The sequence below is a fragment of the Thalassophryne amazonica genome, chromosome 6, assembly GCF_902500255.1.
Source record: "Thalassophryne amazonica chromosome 6, fThaAma1.1, whole genome shotgun sequence".
Lineage (NCBI taxonomy): Eukaryota > Metazoa > Chordata > Actinopteri > Batrachoidiformes > Batrachoididae > Thalassophryne > Thalassophryne amazonica.
Window position 1 is genome coordinate 125,282,189 of NC_047108.1, and position 18,236 is coordinate 125,300,424.

An 18,236-nucleotide genomic window follows, 5' to 3' on the forward strand; every position below is an offset into this window, starting at 1 on the left:
CAGGATGAATATGTTAGTTTAAATGAGTCAACACCCCCGAGTCACTAACTGTCAGAATGCTCGTAGCACGGGCCGGGGCGGAGGATTAGCAGCAATCTTCCATTCCAGCTTATTAATTAATCAAAAACCCAGACAGAGCTTTAATTCATTTGAAAGCTTGTCTCTTAGTCTTGTCCATCCAAATTGGAAGTCCCAAAAACCAGTTTTATTTGTTATTATCTATCGTCCACCTGGTCGTTACTGTGAGTTTCTCTGTGAATTTTCAGACCTTTTGTCTGACTTAGTGCTTAGCTCAGATAAGATAATTATAGTGGGCGATTTTAACATCCACACAGATGCTGAGAATGACAGCCTCAACACTGCATTTAATCTATTATTAGACTCTATTGGCTTTGCTCAAAAAGTAAATGAGTCCACCCACCACTTTAATCATATCTTAGATCTTGTTCTGACTTATGGTATGGAAATAGAAGACTTAACAGTATTCCCTGAAAACTCCCTTCTGTCTGATCATTTCTTAATAACATTTACATTTACTCTGATGGACTACCCAGCAGTAGGGAATAAGTTTCATTACACTAGAAGTCTTTCAGAAAGCGCTGTAACTAGGTTTAAGGATATGATTCCTTCTTTATGTTCTCTAATGCCATATAACAACACAGTGCAGAGTAGCTACCTAAACTCTGTAAGGGAGATAGAGTATCTCGTCAATAGTTTTACATCCTCATTGAAGACAACTTTGGATGCTGTAGCTCCTCTGAAAAAGAGAGCTTTAAATCAGAAGTGTCTGACTCCGTGGTATAACTCTCAAACTCGTAGCTTAAAGCAGATAACCCGTAAGTTGGAGAGGAAATGGCGTCTCACTAATTTAGAAGATCTTCACTTAGCCTGGAAAAAGAGTCTGTTGCTCTATAAAAAAGCCCTCCGTAAAGCTAGGACATCTTTCTACTCATCACTAATTGAAGAAAATAAGAACAACCCCAGGTTTCTTTTCAGCACTGTAGCCAGGCTGACAAAGAGTCAGAGCTCTATTGAGCTGAGTATTCCATTAACTTTAACTAGTAATGACTTCATGACTTTCTTTGCTAACAAAATTTTAACTATTAGAGAAAAAATTACTCATAACCATCCCAAAGACGTATCGTTATCTTTGGCTGCTTTCAGTGATGCCGGTATTTGGTTAGACTCTTTCTCTCCGATTGTTCTGTCTGAGTTATTTTCATTAGTTACTTCATCCAAACCATCAACATGTTTATTAGACCCCATTCCTACCAGGCTGCTCAAGGAAGCCCTACCATTATTTAATGCTTCGATCTTAAATATGATCAATCTATCTTTGTTAGTTGGCTATGTACCACAGGCTTTTTAAGGTGGCAGTAATTAAACCATTACTTAAAAAGCCATCACTTGACCCAGCTATCTTAGCTAATTATAGGCCAATCTCCAACCTTCCTTTTCTCTCAAAAATTCTTGAAAGGGTAGTTGTAAAACAGCTAACTGATCATCTGCAGAGGAATGGTCTATTTGAAGAGTTTCAGTCAGGTTTTAGACTTCATCATAGTACAGAAACAGCATTAGTGAAGGTTACAAATGATCTTCTTATGGCCTCGGACAGTGGACTCATCTCTGTGCTTGTTCTGTTAGACCTCAGTGCTGCTTTTGATACTGTTGACCATCAAATTTTATTACAGAGATTAGAGCATGCCATAGGTATTAAAGGCACTGCGCTGCGGTGGTTTGAATCATATTTGTCTAATAGATTACAATTTGTTCATGTAAATGGGGAATCTTCTTCACAGACTAAAGTTAATTATGGAGTTCCACAAGGTTCTGTGCTAGGACCAATTTTATTCACTTTATATATGCTTCCCTTAGGCAGTATTATTAGACGGTATTGCTTAAATTTTCATTGTTACGCAGATGATACCCAGCTTTATCTATCCATGAAGCCAGAGGACACACACCAATTAGCTAAACTGCAGGATTGTCTTACAGACATAAAGACATGGATGACCTCTAATTTCCTGCTTTTAAACTCAGATAAAACTGAAGTTATTGTACTTGGCCCCACAAATCTTAGAAACATGGTGTCTAACCAGATCCTTACTCTGGATGGCATTACCCTGACCTCTAGTAATACTGTGAGAAATCTTGGAGTCATTTTTGATCAGGATATGTCATTCAAAGCGCATATTAAACAAATATGTAGGACTGCTTTTTTGCATTTACGCAATATCTCTAAAATCAGAAAGGTCTTGTCTCAGAGTGATGCTGAAAAACTAATTCATGCATTTATTTCCTCTAGGCTGGACTATTGTAATTCATTATTATCAGGTTGTCCTAAAAGTTCCCTAAAAAGCCTTCAGTTAATTCAAAATGCTGCAGCTAGAGTACTGACGGGGACTAGAAGGAGAGAGCATATCTCACCCATATTGGCCTCTCTTCATTGGTTTCCTGTTAATTCTAGAATAGAATTTAAAATTCTTCTTCTTACTTATAAGGTTTTGAATAATCAGGTCCCATCTTATCTTAGGGACCTCGTAGTACCATATCACCCCAATAGAGCGCTTCGCTCTCAGACTGCAGGCTTACTTGTAGTTCCTAGGGTTTGTAAGAGTAGAATGGGAGGCAGAGCCTTCAGCTTTCAGGCTCCTCTCCTGTGGAACCAGCTCCCAATTCAGATCAGGGAGACAGACACCCTCTCTACTTTTAAGATTAGGCTTAAAACTTTCCTTTTTGCTAAAGCTTATAGTTAGGGCTGGATCAGGTGACCCTGAACCATCCCTTAGTTATGCTGCTATAGACGTAGACTGCTGGGGGGTTCCCATGATGCACTGTTTCTTTCTCTTTTTGCTCTGTATGCACCACTCTGCATTTAATCATTAGTGATCGATCTCTGCTCCCCTCCACAGCATGTCTTTTTCCTGGTTCTCTCCCTCAGCCCCAACCAGTCCCAGCAGAAGACTGCCCCTCCCTGAGCCTGGTTCTGCTGGAGGTTTCTTCCTGTTAAAAGGGAGTTTTTCCTTCCCACTGTAGCCAAGTGCTTGCTCACAGGGGGTCGTTTTGACCGTTGGGGTTTTACATAATTATTGTATGGCCTTGCCTTACAATATAAAGCGCCTTGGGGCAACTGTTTGTTGTGATTTGGCGCTATATAAAAAAATTGATTGATTGATTGATTGAAATGGTGGTCACACCAGATACCAACTGGTATCCCCCCCCAATAAAAGAAAACTGCACCTTTCAGAGTGGCCTTTTATTGTGGACAGTCTAAGGCACACCTGTGCACTAATCATGGTGTCGAATCAGCATCTTGGTATGGCACACCTGTGAGGTGGGATGGATTATCTCAGCAAAGGAGAAGTGCTCACTATCACAGATTTAGACTGGTTTGTGAACAATATTTGAGGGAAATGGTGATATTGTGTATGTGGAAAAAGTTTTAGATCTTTGAGTTCATCTCATACAAAATGGGAGCAAAACCAAAAGTGTTGCATTTATATTTTTGTTGAGTGTGTATATATAATATATATATATATATATATATATATATATATATATATATATATATATATATATATATAATATATATATATACACACACACACACACACACACACACATCCATCCATCCATTTTCTTCAGCTTTATCCGGAGTTGGGTTGTGGGGGCAGCAGCTCAAGCAAAGCCACCCAGACCTCCCGATCCACACACACCTCCCCCAGCTTCTCCGAGGGAACCCCAAGGCGTTCCCAAGCCAGCCAAGAGACGTAGTCCCTCCAGCGTGTCCTGGATTTTCCCCGGGGCCTCCTCCCGATGGGACGTGCCTGGAATACCTCTCCAGCGAGGCGTCCAGGGGGCATCCGGAAAAGATGCCCGATCCACCTCAAATGGCTCCTTTCGAAGTGGAGGAGCAGTGGCTCGACTCCGAGCTCCTCCCGAGTGATATATATAGCACTGTACAAAGGCATCCCAGAGTTACAGTATAATAAAAGTAGTGTTTGATGCCCCACCCCTTTTTTATTGGTATTGATTATTGTATGGCCTTGCCTTACAATATAAAGCGCCTTGGGGCAACTGTTTGTTGTGATTTGGCGCTATATAAAAAAAAAGTTGATTGATTGATTGATGTCAACACAAAATCAGTTCCAACAAATCTGACTACAAACACAGTTGCAAATGATCATAAAACACAATTACTCATACTTTAAGTCACGTTTTTCTTCAGATAATTTTGATGTCCTGCGACTTATACTGTGGTGGGAGTGATACACCAACAGAAGAAGAAGCACCATGTAAATAGAACTCAATTTTCATACAAATTATCATTAAAGTTTAAATTCATCACACATTTCATTTGTTTATGAATATTTATCTGGTTTTCATCATTTTTAATGCTTTTATGATGCATTAAATGAGCCTAAAACATTTGCACAGAATTCTTTTTCTAACAAAACGGACAGTAGGCTGTAACATACTTAGCGACGTCAAGAATAGTCTGCACCCTGATGGCTCCATCCAGATGCACATGCAGCTCAATCTGAGGATGATAACAAATAATATGTTCAAACGGAAGGGTGGTGACCCACACATTGGAAAAAGAAAGCAGCTCGATTATTGTCAAATTTGATAGGTAAGAAAATCTGAAGCATCACTGAACAAAATGTCTTTAAAACGTTAACCTCTCCACAAGGCAACGGGTTTGAATTATTGCCTTTCATAAAATCAAAATAATCAGCACTTAAAAATGTTCATCTGCTCTCCAAATCACAAAGTCAAAGAACATCTGCTGTTTGATCCAAGTGTTTGTGTTGCAGCTGTTTCCATCTGTGCAAACGAGACAAACACACTAACAAAATGGAGTGTGTGAAGAGGACACGGGGAAAACGACAATAAAAAAAAGTGATATCAGATCTTTCCCCTCTTGCGTTTATGCATAAATGTGCACTTTGGGGACAGTTTGTGTAGATTTACAATCATAAACATCTACTTGATCCCCTTAAAAGCCTGAACGTATCTTGTATCTGACACAGATCAGACACAGCTGGTGATCATGACACAGGTTTCAACAGGAAGCGGTTACTCCATCTTCTGAGTTCTTCGTGTGTCAATACGAGTTGTACTTCAGCAAACCTTTAGAAAGTAAATGCAGTAAATCTGATGAAATGGGGTCTGTGTTTGACATTGTTGATGTTTGTCTTAGTCCATTGTATTGTTACCTCGTCCGCTCAAACAAAGTATCGGTGAGGGACACAGTTGAGATCTCAGCCCGTCCATCCGTCCGAACATTTTCCACATATCTCCAAAGCCACTTGGTCCAAACTAAGCAAGGTCCACACGTTTTGACATAACCTACAACTGACTCCAAGTCATCCACGATAGTAGGTATCAGATGACCTTACTATTTAGGTCATGAGGTCATCCGGTGCAGAATTTTACTCCGAGCTTTGGGGGGGGGGGGCAGTGTCAGTTCAAGTCTTCTTTTTACAGCAGCTGCATTTCATATTTGAAATGTAAATCCTGTTTGGGCGAATGAACCACACACACGGATTTAAATTTGTCATTAAATGGAGAATTTAGAGGGAAAAAAGGCTCCATTTTCACCCCGTCAGCACTTCGCAGTGAAACTGATGTGTGCGGATGATCTGTGCCAATAAAATAGACTTGTTTCATATTTAAAGTGAATTTGTGTGTTGGTGTACTTTTAAAACATGCTCTGCAGCTCTGCAATAACGCTGACTGGATGGATGCTACACTGATACCGTGCATAGAAATTGAAACGAGAGGAAATGCGCACTAATTTAATGAATCGGGACATCCCTGGATTTAATCAGAATGTCAGGCCACTGTAAGTACAGTCAAGTTCTTGTCCAAACGGACAACTGACAAATAGTACGCACTTAATACCAGAGAGTTTCTAGTTTTGCCGGACAAGTGGACAACCACTAATATCAAGACACACGTCAACATTCAAACAAAGAAGTTCTCAGCATTAAATACGTTGATCATGCTTGCCCTACTGAACCCAAAACAGACACCAGACCACAAACGTTCCAGTTCTAGGATTACTAAATCTACAATATTAACCCCGTGGTTATAAATAAGGTGGCCATCAGTCCTCTTGGCACTGCAGTAGTGGCCCATAACTTTTAACATCAAGTGTATTTATCTCCTGTCAGAGCGCAAACTGTTTCCACTACAAATCCATTTGTTGTTGTCACCTTTTTCAATATGGCATGCATGTGTTACTGACACAGTCCTGGGCATATGATTAATTAGTGGGTACTGACGTCTTGGTTGGCTTACAGTGCATCTGGAAAGTATCCACAGTACTTCACATTTTATGTCACAGCCTTATTCCAAAATGCATGAAATTTTTTTTTTTTTTTTTTCACTCAAAATTCTACACACAATACCCCATAATGACAATGTGGGGAAAAAAAGTTTTGTTTTTTATTATTTTTGCAAATTCATTAAAAATAAACAAAAAAAACAACAACTAAGAAATCACATAAACAGTACATAAGTATTCACAGCCTTTGACAGGAAGCTCAAAATTGAGCTCAGGTGCCTCTTGTTTCCACTGATCATCCTTGAGATGTTTCTACAGCTTAATTGGAGTCCACCTGGGGTAAATTCAGTTGATTGGACATGATTTGTAAAGCCACACACCTGTGTACATACACTCAACAAAAATATAAACGCAACACTTTTGGTTTTGCTCCCATTTTGTATGAGATGAACTCAAAGATCTAAAACTTTTTCCACATACACAATATCACCATTTCCCTCAAATATTGTTCACAAACCAGTCTAAATCTGTGATAGTGAGCACTTCTCCTTTGCTGAGATAATCCATCCCACCTCACAGGTGTGCCATATCAAGATGCTGATTAGACACCATGATTAGTGCACAGGTGTGCCTTAGACTGCCCACAATAAAAGACCACTCTGAAAGGTGCAGTTTTATCACACAGCACAATGCCACAGATGTCGCAAGATTTGAGGGAGCGTGCAATTGGCATGCTGACAGCAGGAATGTCAACCAGAGCTGTTGCTCGTGTATTGAATGTTCATGTCTCTACCATAAGCCGTCTCCAAAGGCGTTTCAGAGAATATGGCAGTACATCCAACCAGCCTCACAACCGCAGACCACGTGTAACCACACCAGCCCAGGACCTCCACATCCAGCATGTTCACCTCCAAGATCGTCTGAGACCAGCCACTCGGACAGCTGCTGAAACAATCGGTTTGCATAACCAAAGAATTTCTGCACAAACTGTCAGAAATCGTCTGAGGGAAGCTCATCTGCATGCTCGTCGTCCTCATCGGGGTCTCAACCTGACTCCAATTCGTCGTCGTAACCGACTTGAGTGGGCAAATGCTCACATTCGCTGGCGTTTGGCACGTTGGAGAGGTGTTCTCTTCACGGATGAATCCTGGTTCACACTGTCCAGGGCAGATGGCAGACAGTGTGTGTGGCGTCATGTGGGTGAGCGGTTTTCTGATGTCAATGTTGTGGATCGAGTGGACCATGGTGGTGGTGGGGTTATGGTATGGGCAGGCGTCTGTTATGGATGAGGAACACAGGTGCATTTTATTGATGGCATTTTGAATGCACAGAGATACCGTGACGAGATCCTGAGGCCCATTGTTGTGCCATACATCCAAGAACATCACCTCATATTGCAGCAGGATAATGCACGGCCCCATGTTGCAAGGATCTGTACACAATTCTTGGAAGCTGAAAATGTCCCAGTTCTTGCATGGCCGGCATACTCACCTGACATGTCACCCATTGAGCATGTTTGGGATGCTCTGGACCGACGTATATGACAGCGTGTACCAGTTCCTGCCAATATCCAGCAACTTTGCACAGCCATTGAAGAGGAGTGGACCAACATTCCACAGGCCACAATTGACAACCTGATCAACTCTATGCGAAGGAGATGTGTTGCACTGCATGAGGCAAATGGTGGTCACACCAGGAGTGGCCTTTTATTGTGGGCAGTCTAAGGCACACCTGTGCACTAATCATGGTGTCTAATCAGCATCTTGATATGGCACACCTGTGAGGTGGGATGGATTATCTCAGCAAAGGAGAAGTGCTCACTATCACAGATTTAGACTGGTTTGTGAAGAATATTTGAGGGAAATGGTGATATTGTGTATGTGGAAAAAGTTTTAGATCTTTGAGTTCATCTCATACAAAATGGGAGCAAAACCAAAAGTGTTGCGTTTATATTTTTGTTGAGTGTATAAGTTCCCACAGTTGACAGTCAGAGCACAAACCAAGCATGAAGTCAAAGGAATTGTCTGTAGACCTCTGAGACAGGATTGTCTTGATGCACAAATCTGGGAAAGGGTACAGAAACATTTTTGCTGCTTTGAACGTCCCAATGAGCACAGTGGCCTCCATCATCTTTAAATAGAAGAAATGCAGATCCATGAGAACTCTTCCTAGAGCTGGCAGCCCGTCTAAACTAAGACATCAGGGGAGAAGGGCCTTAGTCAGGGAGGTGACGAAGAACCTGATGGTCACTCTGTCAGAGTCTAGCATTCCTTTAGGGAAGGAGGAGAAACTTCCAGGACAACCATCTCTGCAGCAATCCACCAATCAGGCCTGTATGGTACAGTGGCCAGACAGAAACCACTCCTTAGTAAAAGGCACCTGAAGGACTCTCAGACCTTGAGAAACCAAATTCTCTGGTCAGATGAGACAAAGATTGAACTCTTTGGTGTGAATGTCAGGTGTTATATTTGGAGGAAACCAGGCACCATCCCTACAATGAAGCATGGTGGTGGCAGCATCATGCTGTGGAGATGTTTTTCAGCAGTGGGAACTGGGAGACTAGTCAGGATTGAGCGAAAGATGAATGCAGTAATGTACAGAGACATCCTGGATAAAAACCTGCTCCAGAGTGCTCTGGACCTCAGACTGGGGCGACTGTTCATCTTTCAGCAGGACAATGACCCTAAGCACACAGCCAAGATATCAAAGGAGTGGCTTCGTGAATGTTCTTGCATGGCCCAGCGAGAGCCCAGACCTGAATCTGAACATCTCTGGAGAGATCTGAAAGTGGCTGTGCACCGACGCTCCCCATCCAACCTGATGGATTTTAAGAGGTGCTGCAAAGAGGAATGGACCAAACTGCCCAAAGATAGGTGCACCAAGCTTGTGGCATCATATCAAATAAATATAATCAAATAAATTTTATTTATATAGCGCCAAATCACAACAAACAGTTTCAAGAAGACTTGAGGCTGTAATTGCTGCCAAAGGTGCATCAACAAAGTATTGAACAAAGGGTGTGAATAGTTACTGTATGTACACTTGATCTTTTTTTTTTTTTAAAGGAATAAGGCTGTAACATAAAATGTGGAAAATGTGAAGGGCCGTGGATACTTTCTGGATGCACGGTAGCTCCACTGTTACTCCAGTTAGCAATATTCTGGTGATTTTTCTTAAAATACCCAAGCTACCTGTTATGAAAACAGTAACAATAAAAATAAACTGAAAAAAAAACAAAACACCAGAACTAGATGTAGCCGCGTTCAGGCTTCATTCATCGTGCTTCGGTCATGTCACTTTTGTCCATGTGCCACCTCTTCACCATTTATGGGTCGGCCTGGACTTAGATGGAATCAGGCACTGACAGGATTGCAATATTTGGCCTCATTTGGGCGCCAAATTCATTCTTCAGAAAACCTGTGGGTGGAGTCACGGAGGGTTTGTGCATTATATACACAGTCTGTGGTGGCAACTCAAAGCTGATACTGCGCGCTTTTGCTTTTATTACAACAGCAACAAAAATGTTCATTTAAATTTAAGTAAAATTCTGTCAACAAAGCTCAACATTAGCTAATAATAAACAAATGTTTGCCTTGGCTAGCTTACCACAGAGGCTTATAATAAAGGATTATTAACCAAGCACAAGCTTAATAATTTGTTTATTATATGGCTGTTATATATATTAACACAAAAACTTCAGTATCGCCTGAATACGCTGCTGACGGTGTTGAGCTTGTTCACTTTCTTCACCTCCATGAAGAACATGCTAACAGATGGTCCGGTTGTTAGCTGGTAAGCTTTCAATCTATGTGTTTTTTCAATGTTGTTTAGATATTTACATGTTGTACGTTCATGTCCGACTTGCTTTTTCTAATCGCGCTTTTAGCTTCCTGGTTTGTAAAGAAAATATGCGTTGCAGACTGATTGTCATGGAAACCGGTCTGATATGGCAAAATATCAGACCAGTAATCAGCCAATCAGAATGCGTGTAGCGTTGCAGCCATATAATAATGTGTTTTATGTTGTACCTGTGTTATGTATATTGTATGATTTTGATCTATTTTTAAATGCATTTATTTGCTATAATGGGGGATTTTCAAGTTATGATAGAGTAGCACCTATGCACACGCATGATGTCACAACTGTGTCTGGTTAGGGAGACGCAGTTTTGTTCAACAACCAGAACTGTTAAGAAACTTTCTTGTTGCTGTTTGGACTTGTGCAGAGGTAGGAATCGCCTTTTGAATGCTTGAATAATGATGTCAGTTGCACAAAGAAATCAAATAATAGTGAAAACATGTTTATTGCGTCCAGAAGGTTGGTATTTTGGTCGCTGAACTTTCCTAGCAATGAATGTAAAGCCCCGGTCACACGGCACTAACGAAGGACACTGAAGCCAAAACAAAAAAGAAATCAACTTACGTTGACTTTCAGAGACCTTGTTTAACTGGCGTCCAGCTTCGATCGGTCAACCGCTCCGTGAGGCATCATAACAACTGGGAGTGACTATTGACCCCGGCGGCCGAGCGCCCACAGTCGAAGTTTGCTATTCGCCCGGCTGCTGTCTCTCTCTGCTGTGTGGGGGTGCTGAACCCCTCACACCGGAACCACACTGGAACAGTCTCTGAAAGAAGCTCCTCAGCAGACGTCCATAAGGCCTTTAATCCCCTAGTTGCTCCCGGTGTGTAGTGAGCACTTTGTATGGCAGCACCCTGACATCGGGGTGAATGTGAGGCATAATTGTAAAGTGCTTTGAGCGTCTGATGTAGATGGAAAAGCACTATATAAATACACACCCATTTACCATTCTGTTTTTTGCTTAGACTCGCAGACTGTTTCTCTTTTTAATTTTTGTTTTTTTGGAGAACACACAATGCTTCTCATACACGGTAACTGGCCCATAACAACCAAAGTTAGCCGCGAGTAGGTTGTTAGCAACACAGTAGATTTCTTATGTAATTTTGCTGCCATGTTGAGTGTACGGTGGATTTTGTACAACCTCAAGACAGCTATTGCATTCACTCATTTGTTCCTTTCATATGTATTTCATTCATTCATTTATTTTACAAACAACCCAATCATCAAAGATGAACAGCACGCTCAGTGGCTTGATTATGGACAGTTCTACATTATGGCTGGGTTTGGGTGGCTTAGTGGTTAGCACTGTTGCCTCACAGCAAGAAGGTTGTGGGATCGCTTCCCTACTGCTGCTTTCTGTGTGGAGTTTGCATGTTCTCCCCGTGTTCCTGTGGGCAGGTTAGGTGAACTGGAGCCTTTAAACCAGGGCTCTTCAGCTCCAGTCCTCGAGGGCCAGTGTCCTGCACCAACACACCTGAATCAGATGGCTGAATGACCTCCTCAGTATGAAGTCAAGTTCTCCAGAGTGCTGCTAATAACCTCATTAAATGACTCAGGTGTGTTGAAGCAGTGACACATCTAAAAGCTGCAGGACACTGGCTCTCCAGGACTGGAGTTGAAGACCCCTGCTTTAAATTGACTGTAGCTGTGAGTGTGACTCAGTTTGACTCTCTGTATGTGGCCCTGTGGCACACTGGTGTCCTGTCCAGGGTGCTTCACACCCTGTGACTGCTGGGATAGGCTCCAACCCCCGTGACCCTTGACTGGAGTAAGAGGGTATAGAAAATGAATGAATGATTGACTGGGGTTATGAAAAGTGCACTTGTCCTTAATTCTCCCCATTTCCTGAGCATACAATGTAAAGGGTCATACTGAGGTCATTTACATGACCCAATGGGGAAGGTTGCCACCAAAGACCCTGACTGCTATCAAATCTCCAAGAGGACATTAATATTTAATGAGTTTATCTGTGAGTGTGACAGCCACACCCTGAGGCCTGCCCTCATCATTCACGATCTCCCTCTTGCAGCTGCATCAGGCAGCCTCTGTCAGCGATCCAGTCTTTGACTCTGACCTTATCAGCTGTCAGCTTCTGTGCGTGCTCAGTCAGCACAAAGACTCCAAAGGGCACCCGCAGCTGCACATTTCATGCATGTGCTTAATGTGACAACCTACCTAAGAATAAATGGCAAGACTTTGGTGATTTAAAATAAATAAATCCATGTACTGCACAAAACAGAGCAAGAGAAACTAGAGCACCGCACTTGTAGAGCGCAAAGCCTCCGCCAACACTAGTTTCCAAATTCCTCAAATTTTTACCTTGGAAAAAATTTCAAGGTCACAGTCTACTTAGAAGTGACTTTTCATAAGCTAAAATATACAGAGTACAGTATAGATTAAAAAAGGCTTTTCAATGTTAAAAATAATCAAATATCCGCTAAATATACATTGAGAGTGCCAGTTTACATCTTAATGTCACAAATAAGAGTGATTGAGGCACTTTTGATTGAAACATAATGCAAAATGTACATCAAATGGGCTTTTCAATATTAAATTCAAACATCCACAAAATCCATAATCCAGATCAGATCCAGATTAAAATTTGTCAGGCAAAAGTGAGTGCCAGTCTGCACTACACATTCAAATATGAGCGTTTGTGACAAGTTTGATTAAGATCTAATGTAAAATATACATTAAATGGGGCTTTCAATGTTAAATTTAAATGGCCACAAAATCTGTAATCTGGATCAGATCTGGATCAAACTTGGTCAGCTGATAAAAGATACCATCCTACATGAAGATCTTAAATATGAAAGAAATTTGATCTTTTTTGACAGTTATGAATTTTTGAAAATTCATTCAGTGTTAAAGAAAAGGATTTTTCCAATATTCCAAGAGTTTTCCTGGCTTTGACCTTTGACCTAGAAAGTTGAGTCACTTCTTGCCTATCAGGATGTGAATCTTTGGTAAAAAAATTTATAACGATACATGAAAAATTGTGAGATCCAGGCTTTTCACAAACAAACAGGTGTGATAACATAACATCCTCCAACTTAATTGCAAAGTTCCATTTAGCTGATGTTGTGGTTTTTGTGCGTATGTGTGGGTTTTTTTTTTGTGCCACTCTACAGCCATGAATTAAAAGTGACTCCCTCCACCCCCACATACATGCTTCAGAGCGGAATCACATTAAGAATGATTAACCCAGGAGCAGGTGCAGAGATCAGCCTGCCGGTGTTCTTAATGTGACGGTTCAGTCTTTGAGGAAGGATGCCCTGTGCGCCGCAGGACGCGCACATGTCCGCTTACTGCAGCGGAGCCACGTGTTGATCTATTTATTATTCAATATTCAAAACTAAACATTAAACGTTAAAGTACTGACTCATACTGTGTGTTGAAGGATTTAACTCGAGTCCTCCACGCCGTCTTTTGCGTAAACGAACCAATGTTTACGCAGCCGCGCGCGCGCGGTGCGTAAAAGCAGGAAAAGAAAATTAGACTTCTCAATAATTCACCGGCTTTCCGTTTGAGTAGTTCATCCTCACACTGCCTTTGTGTTGATATAACGTACCTTCGGCTTGTCGAACACCAGTTCAGTGCAGTTCTCGGCCATCGCGAAGAGTCCGGTGGCGCACGCGCCGGGCGGTTATATACAAGTTGAGGGACACGCCTTTGTTCACCGACAGCAGGAAGCAAGTGGCCTCATCATCAAACACAGGGCCTGCAGACAAGGGCTGCGCGTGTGCGTGCACAAACATATGCGCTACAGCGGGCAGACGGATTAACTGCAGCGGCTTTGCGCCCATGTGATGAGAGCGGAGGTTTTTATATCAGTGTATCTGCCTGTTAACGGGATTAGACTACTGACAGAGCCCATCTTCTGCTTTTCAAACCAGGATCAGCTAATTACAATAACAATAATAATAATAATAATGAACTGCACTTATCTTTATCCAGAGGCTGATCTAGATTTATTAGAAGGGAGGGATTTGACTAGGGGCATGCCCCCACCCAAGGAAAATTTTGAGGGTGCATTTCCCTGCAATCTCACTCAATTTACACATGTATTTTGGACACTTGGAACAGGTTATTGCTATAATTAGTTGTTATTGTACTTGGCCCCACAAATCTTAGAAACATGGTGTCTAACCAGATCCTTACTCTGGATGGCATTACCCTGACCTCTAGTAATACTGTGAGAAATCTTGGAGTCATTTTTGATCAGGATATGTCATTCAATGCGCATATTAAACAAATATGTAGGACTGCTTTTTTGCATTTGCGCAATATCTCTAAAATCAGAAAGGTCTTGTCTCAGAGTGATGCTGAAAAACTAATTCATGCATTTATTTCCTCTAGGCTGGACTATTGTAATTCATCATTATCAGGTTGTCCTAAAAGTTCCCTGAAAAGCCTTCAGTTAATTCAAAATGCTGCAGCTAGAGTACTGACAGGGACTAGAAGGAGACACTATATCTCACCCATATTGGCCTCTCTTCATTGGCTTCCTGTTAATTCTAGAATAGAATTTAAAATTCTTCTTCTTACTTATAAGGTTTTGAATAATCAGGTCCCATCTTATCGCAGGGACCTCATAGTACCATATCACCCCAATAGAGCGCTTCGCTCTCAGACTGCAGGCTTACTTGTAGTTCCTAGGGTTTGTAAGAGTAGAATGGGAGGCAGAGCCTTCAGCTTTCAGGCTCCTCTCCTGTGGAACCAGCTCCCAATTCAGATCAGGGAGACAGACACCCTCTCTACTTTTAAGATTAGGCTTAAAACTTTCCTTTTTGCTAAAGCTTATAGTTAGTGCTGGATCAGGTGACCCTGAACCATCCCTTAGTTATGCTGCTATAGACTTAGACTGCTGGGGGGTTCCCATGATGCACTGAGTGTTTCTTTCTCTTTTTGCTCTGTATGCACCACTCTGCATTTAATCATTAGTGATCGATCTCTGCTCCCCTCCACAGCATGTCTTTTTCCTGATTCTCTCCCTCAGCCCCAACCAGTCCCAGCAGAAGACTGCCCCTCCCTGAGCCTGGTTCTGCTGGAGGTTTCTTCCTGTTAAAAGGGAGTTTTTCCTTCCCACTGTTGCCAAGTGCTTGCTCACAGGGGGTCGTTTTGACCGTTGGGGTTTTTCCGTAATTATTGTATGGCCTTGCCTTACAATATAAAGCGCCTTGGGGCAACTGTTTGTTGTGATTTGGCGCTATATAAATAAAATTGATTTGATTTGATAATTTCATTAACAAGTTGAGATGGATGATACATTAAAAAAAAAACCAAAAAACAAATTCAGTTTCTGTCATTAAATGTCATAGTCTTGTTTTATACTCTGCATAATGGTCTGGTTCCACACTAACAACCAGGCAGGCAAGGAGAAAGTTGGAAACAGCACATCATTATTTGGAGATATTAATGAGCCATCATTGTTCACGGTGATTTATCATCCTGGTTCTCAAATAACACAGAGAGGCGCCTGGGGTGAGCCTGAATGAAGCGTCTAACAACATCCTCAGTGTTAAGTTCCTTTGCCATCATGGTCAATCCTGCAAATCTCTCCTCAGACATGGTTGCTCTCAGATGTGTTTTCACACATTGTAGGACAGAGAAAGACCTTTCTGCTTCACAGGACCCCAGATTTTATGTTTTGTGTGAATTTAGGTTCATTTTGTTCATACAATATGTCAGAATTAAAGAAAAATTGTAAAGTCCCACAGGTGAGGATGTGCTAAAAAAATAAAATAAAATAAAATAAAATTACACCAAACAAGCCAAAGTAAGCAGTTTTTAAGGTAAAGTTTTGCAGGTAAAACCAAAAGTAGTAAAAAAAAAAAAAAAAAAAACACCAATTACACCCTGGACCCCACAGGGTTATGCTTTCGGCCAGCAACTTGTAACGTAGCCATTTAATTTTTGGCACAGCTCAAGGTGGGGGTGGGGGGGTGGGGGGTATCTAATCCCACTAAACCCCTTAGATCCAAGTGGCAGGTGGCTCTCCATGATGTTGGTAGAGCCAGCTACCCATCCATTATTAGGCTGGGGGTTCAATTTGTATTTTCTGTGTTCTTTTTTTTCTTGAGCAAAGGTAGCCACAAAATCTGTGATCAGGATCAGATCTGGATCAAGGTTTGTCAGCCAATAAATGATCCCATCCTACATAGCGCTCTCAAATATGAAAGAAATTTAAATGTAAAATATACGTACATCAAATGGGCTTTTCAATATTAAATTCAAATGTCCACAAAATCCACAATCAGGATCAGATCTGGATCAAACTTTGTCAGGCAATAGTGAGTGTTGGTCTGCACCTCACTTTCAAATATGAGAGTAATTGGGGCACGTTTGATTAAGACATAATGTAAAATGTACATTAAATAGAATTTTCCATGTTAAGTTTAAATGGCCACAAAATCTGTAATCTGGATCGGATCTGGATCAAACTTTGTCAGCCAATAAAGGAGACCATCCTACACAACACCCAAATATGACAGAAATTTGATCTTTTTTGACAGAGTTATGAATTTTTTTTTCAAAATTTGTTCAACATTAAAGGAGAAGGATGCTTCAAGTTTTCCAAGAATTTTTCTGACTTTTCCCTTTGACCTTAAAAATTAAATCAGTTCTTGCCTATCAATACATGAATTCTCTGTAAAAGAAAATCATAATGATATATGAAAAACTGTGTGCTACAGGCTGTTCACAAACAAACAAATAGGGGTGAAAACATAACCTCCACCAAATTTTGTTGACTGAGGTAAATATTGAAGTGCTGGCCAAGTCCGTTATTCTGATTATAATTGGTCACAGCAGCAGTAGCAGCATTCATCAGACATGTTCAGATAAGTTTGTAAATGTGTTTTCATTAAGCTGAAGACAGATTTATAAATGAAAGTTAGTCATCGTCCATACTTTATACTGTGGACAACATGGTTATATGTGCACTCAGGTGGACACGCTTCATTCAGAGGCACTGTCGGTTGGACGTCAGCCAACATTCCATGGGTTTTGTCATACACCAAAAAAATAGAACGGTATCAAGGTCATTTAATGTCATACTCCCATTGCTGAGCTTTTTTTTTTTTTGTAAGATCTGAGTAGAAATGTTTTTATACCTTAACTGTTATAGTATTATCTCTGTTATTCTTCAGGTTGCTTTGGTTTTACATTTTTATCCTGCAGTAACCACTGATCTTTTAAACTAAACTAGTCATCATCAATGCCTTGGTATTTTTCTGTGAGATCAGCTTTTTTTTTTTTTAACTTCTCCTTCCACTTGAAAAGTGTCAGCATTTTGGCCGACAGAGGAATCATTTTGCAATGTTCATCTCATGATCTAAACACAGTCTCGCATAATACCCCTTAATACAATGTCTCAGTGGAACAGAAGCACTTCCTTAAAAACACACGTCTGTAATTTGTCCAAGCCAATACACTGAGAATAAAAAATGGACATCAATCAATCAATCAATTTTTTTATATAGCGCCAAATCACAACAAACAGTTGCCCCAAGGCGCTTTATATTGTAAGGCAAGGCCATACAATAATTATGTAAAACCCCAACGGTCAAAACGACCCCCTGTGAGCAAGCACTTGGCTACAGTGGGAAGGAAAAACTCCCTTTTAACAGGAAGAAACCTCCAGCAGAACCAGGCTCAGGGAGGGGCAGTCTTCCGCTGGGACTGGTTGGGGCTGAGGGAGAGAACCAGGAAAAAGACATGCTGTGGAGGGGAGCAGAGATCGATCACTAATGATTAAATGCAGAGTGGTGCATACAGAGCAAAAAGAGAAAGAAACAGTGCATCATGGGAACCCCCCAGCAGTCTACGTCTATAGCAGCATAACTAAGGGATGGTTCAGGGTCACCTGATCCAGCCCTAACTATAAGCTTTAGCAAAAAGGAAAGTTTTAAGCCTAATCTTAAAAGTAGAGAGGGTGTCTGTCTCCCTGATCTGAATTGGGAGCTGGTTCCACAGGAGAGGAGCCTGAAAGCTGAAGGCTCTGCCTCCCATTCTACTCTTACAAACACTAGGAACTACAAGTAAGCCTGCAGTCTGAGAGCGAAGCGCTCTATTGGGGTGATAT

General features: G+C 41.3%; 1 protein-coding gene across 1 annotated transcript in view; it reads right to left on the bottom strand.

Moving 5' to 3' along the window:
* Window positions 1–13,841, bottom strand: part of ada (adenosine deaminase) — an 88,442-nt gene extending 74,601 nt beyond the window's left edge. The window contains exons 1-2 of the mRNA XM_034173365.1: window positions 13,722–13,841; window positions 4,479–4,540 (exon numbers count right to left, since the gene is read on the bottom strand). Of these exons, the coding sequence (XP_034029256.1) occupies window positions 4,479–4,540; window positions 13,722–13,763 (104 nt within the window). The 5' untranslated portion in view covers window positions 13,764–13,841. The remainder of the gene's footprint in view (window positions 1–4,478; window positions 4,541–13,721) is intronic.
* Between the last annotated feature and the right edge of the window lie 4,395 nt (window positions 13,842–18,236).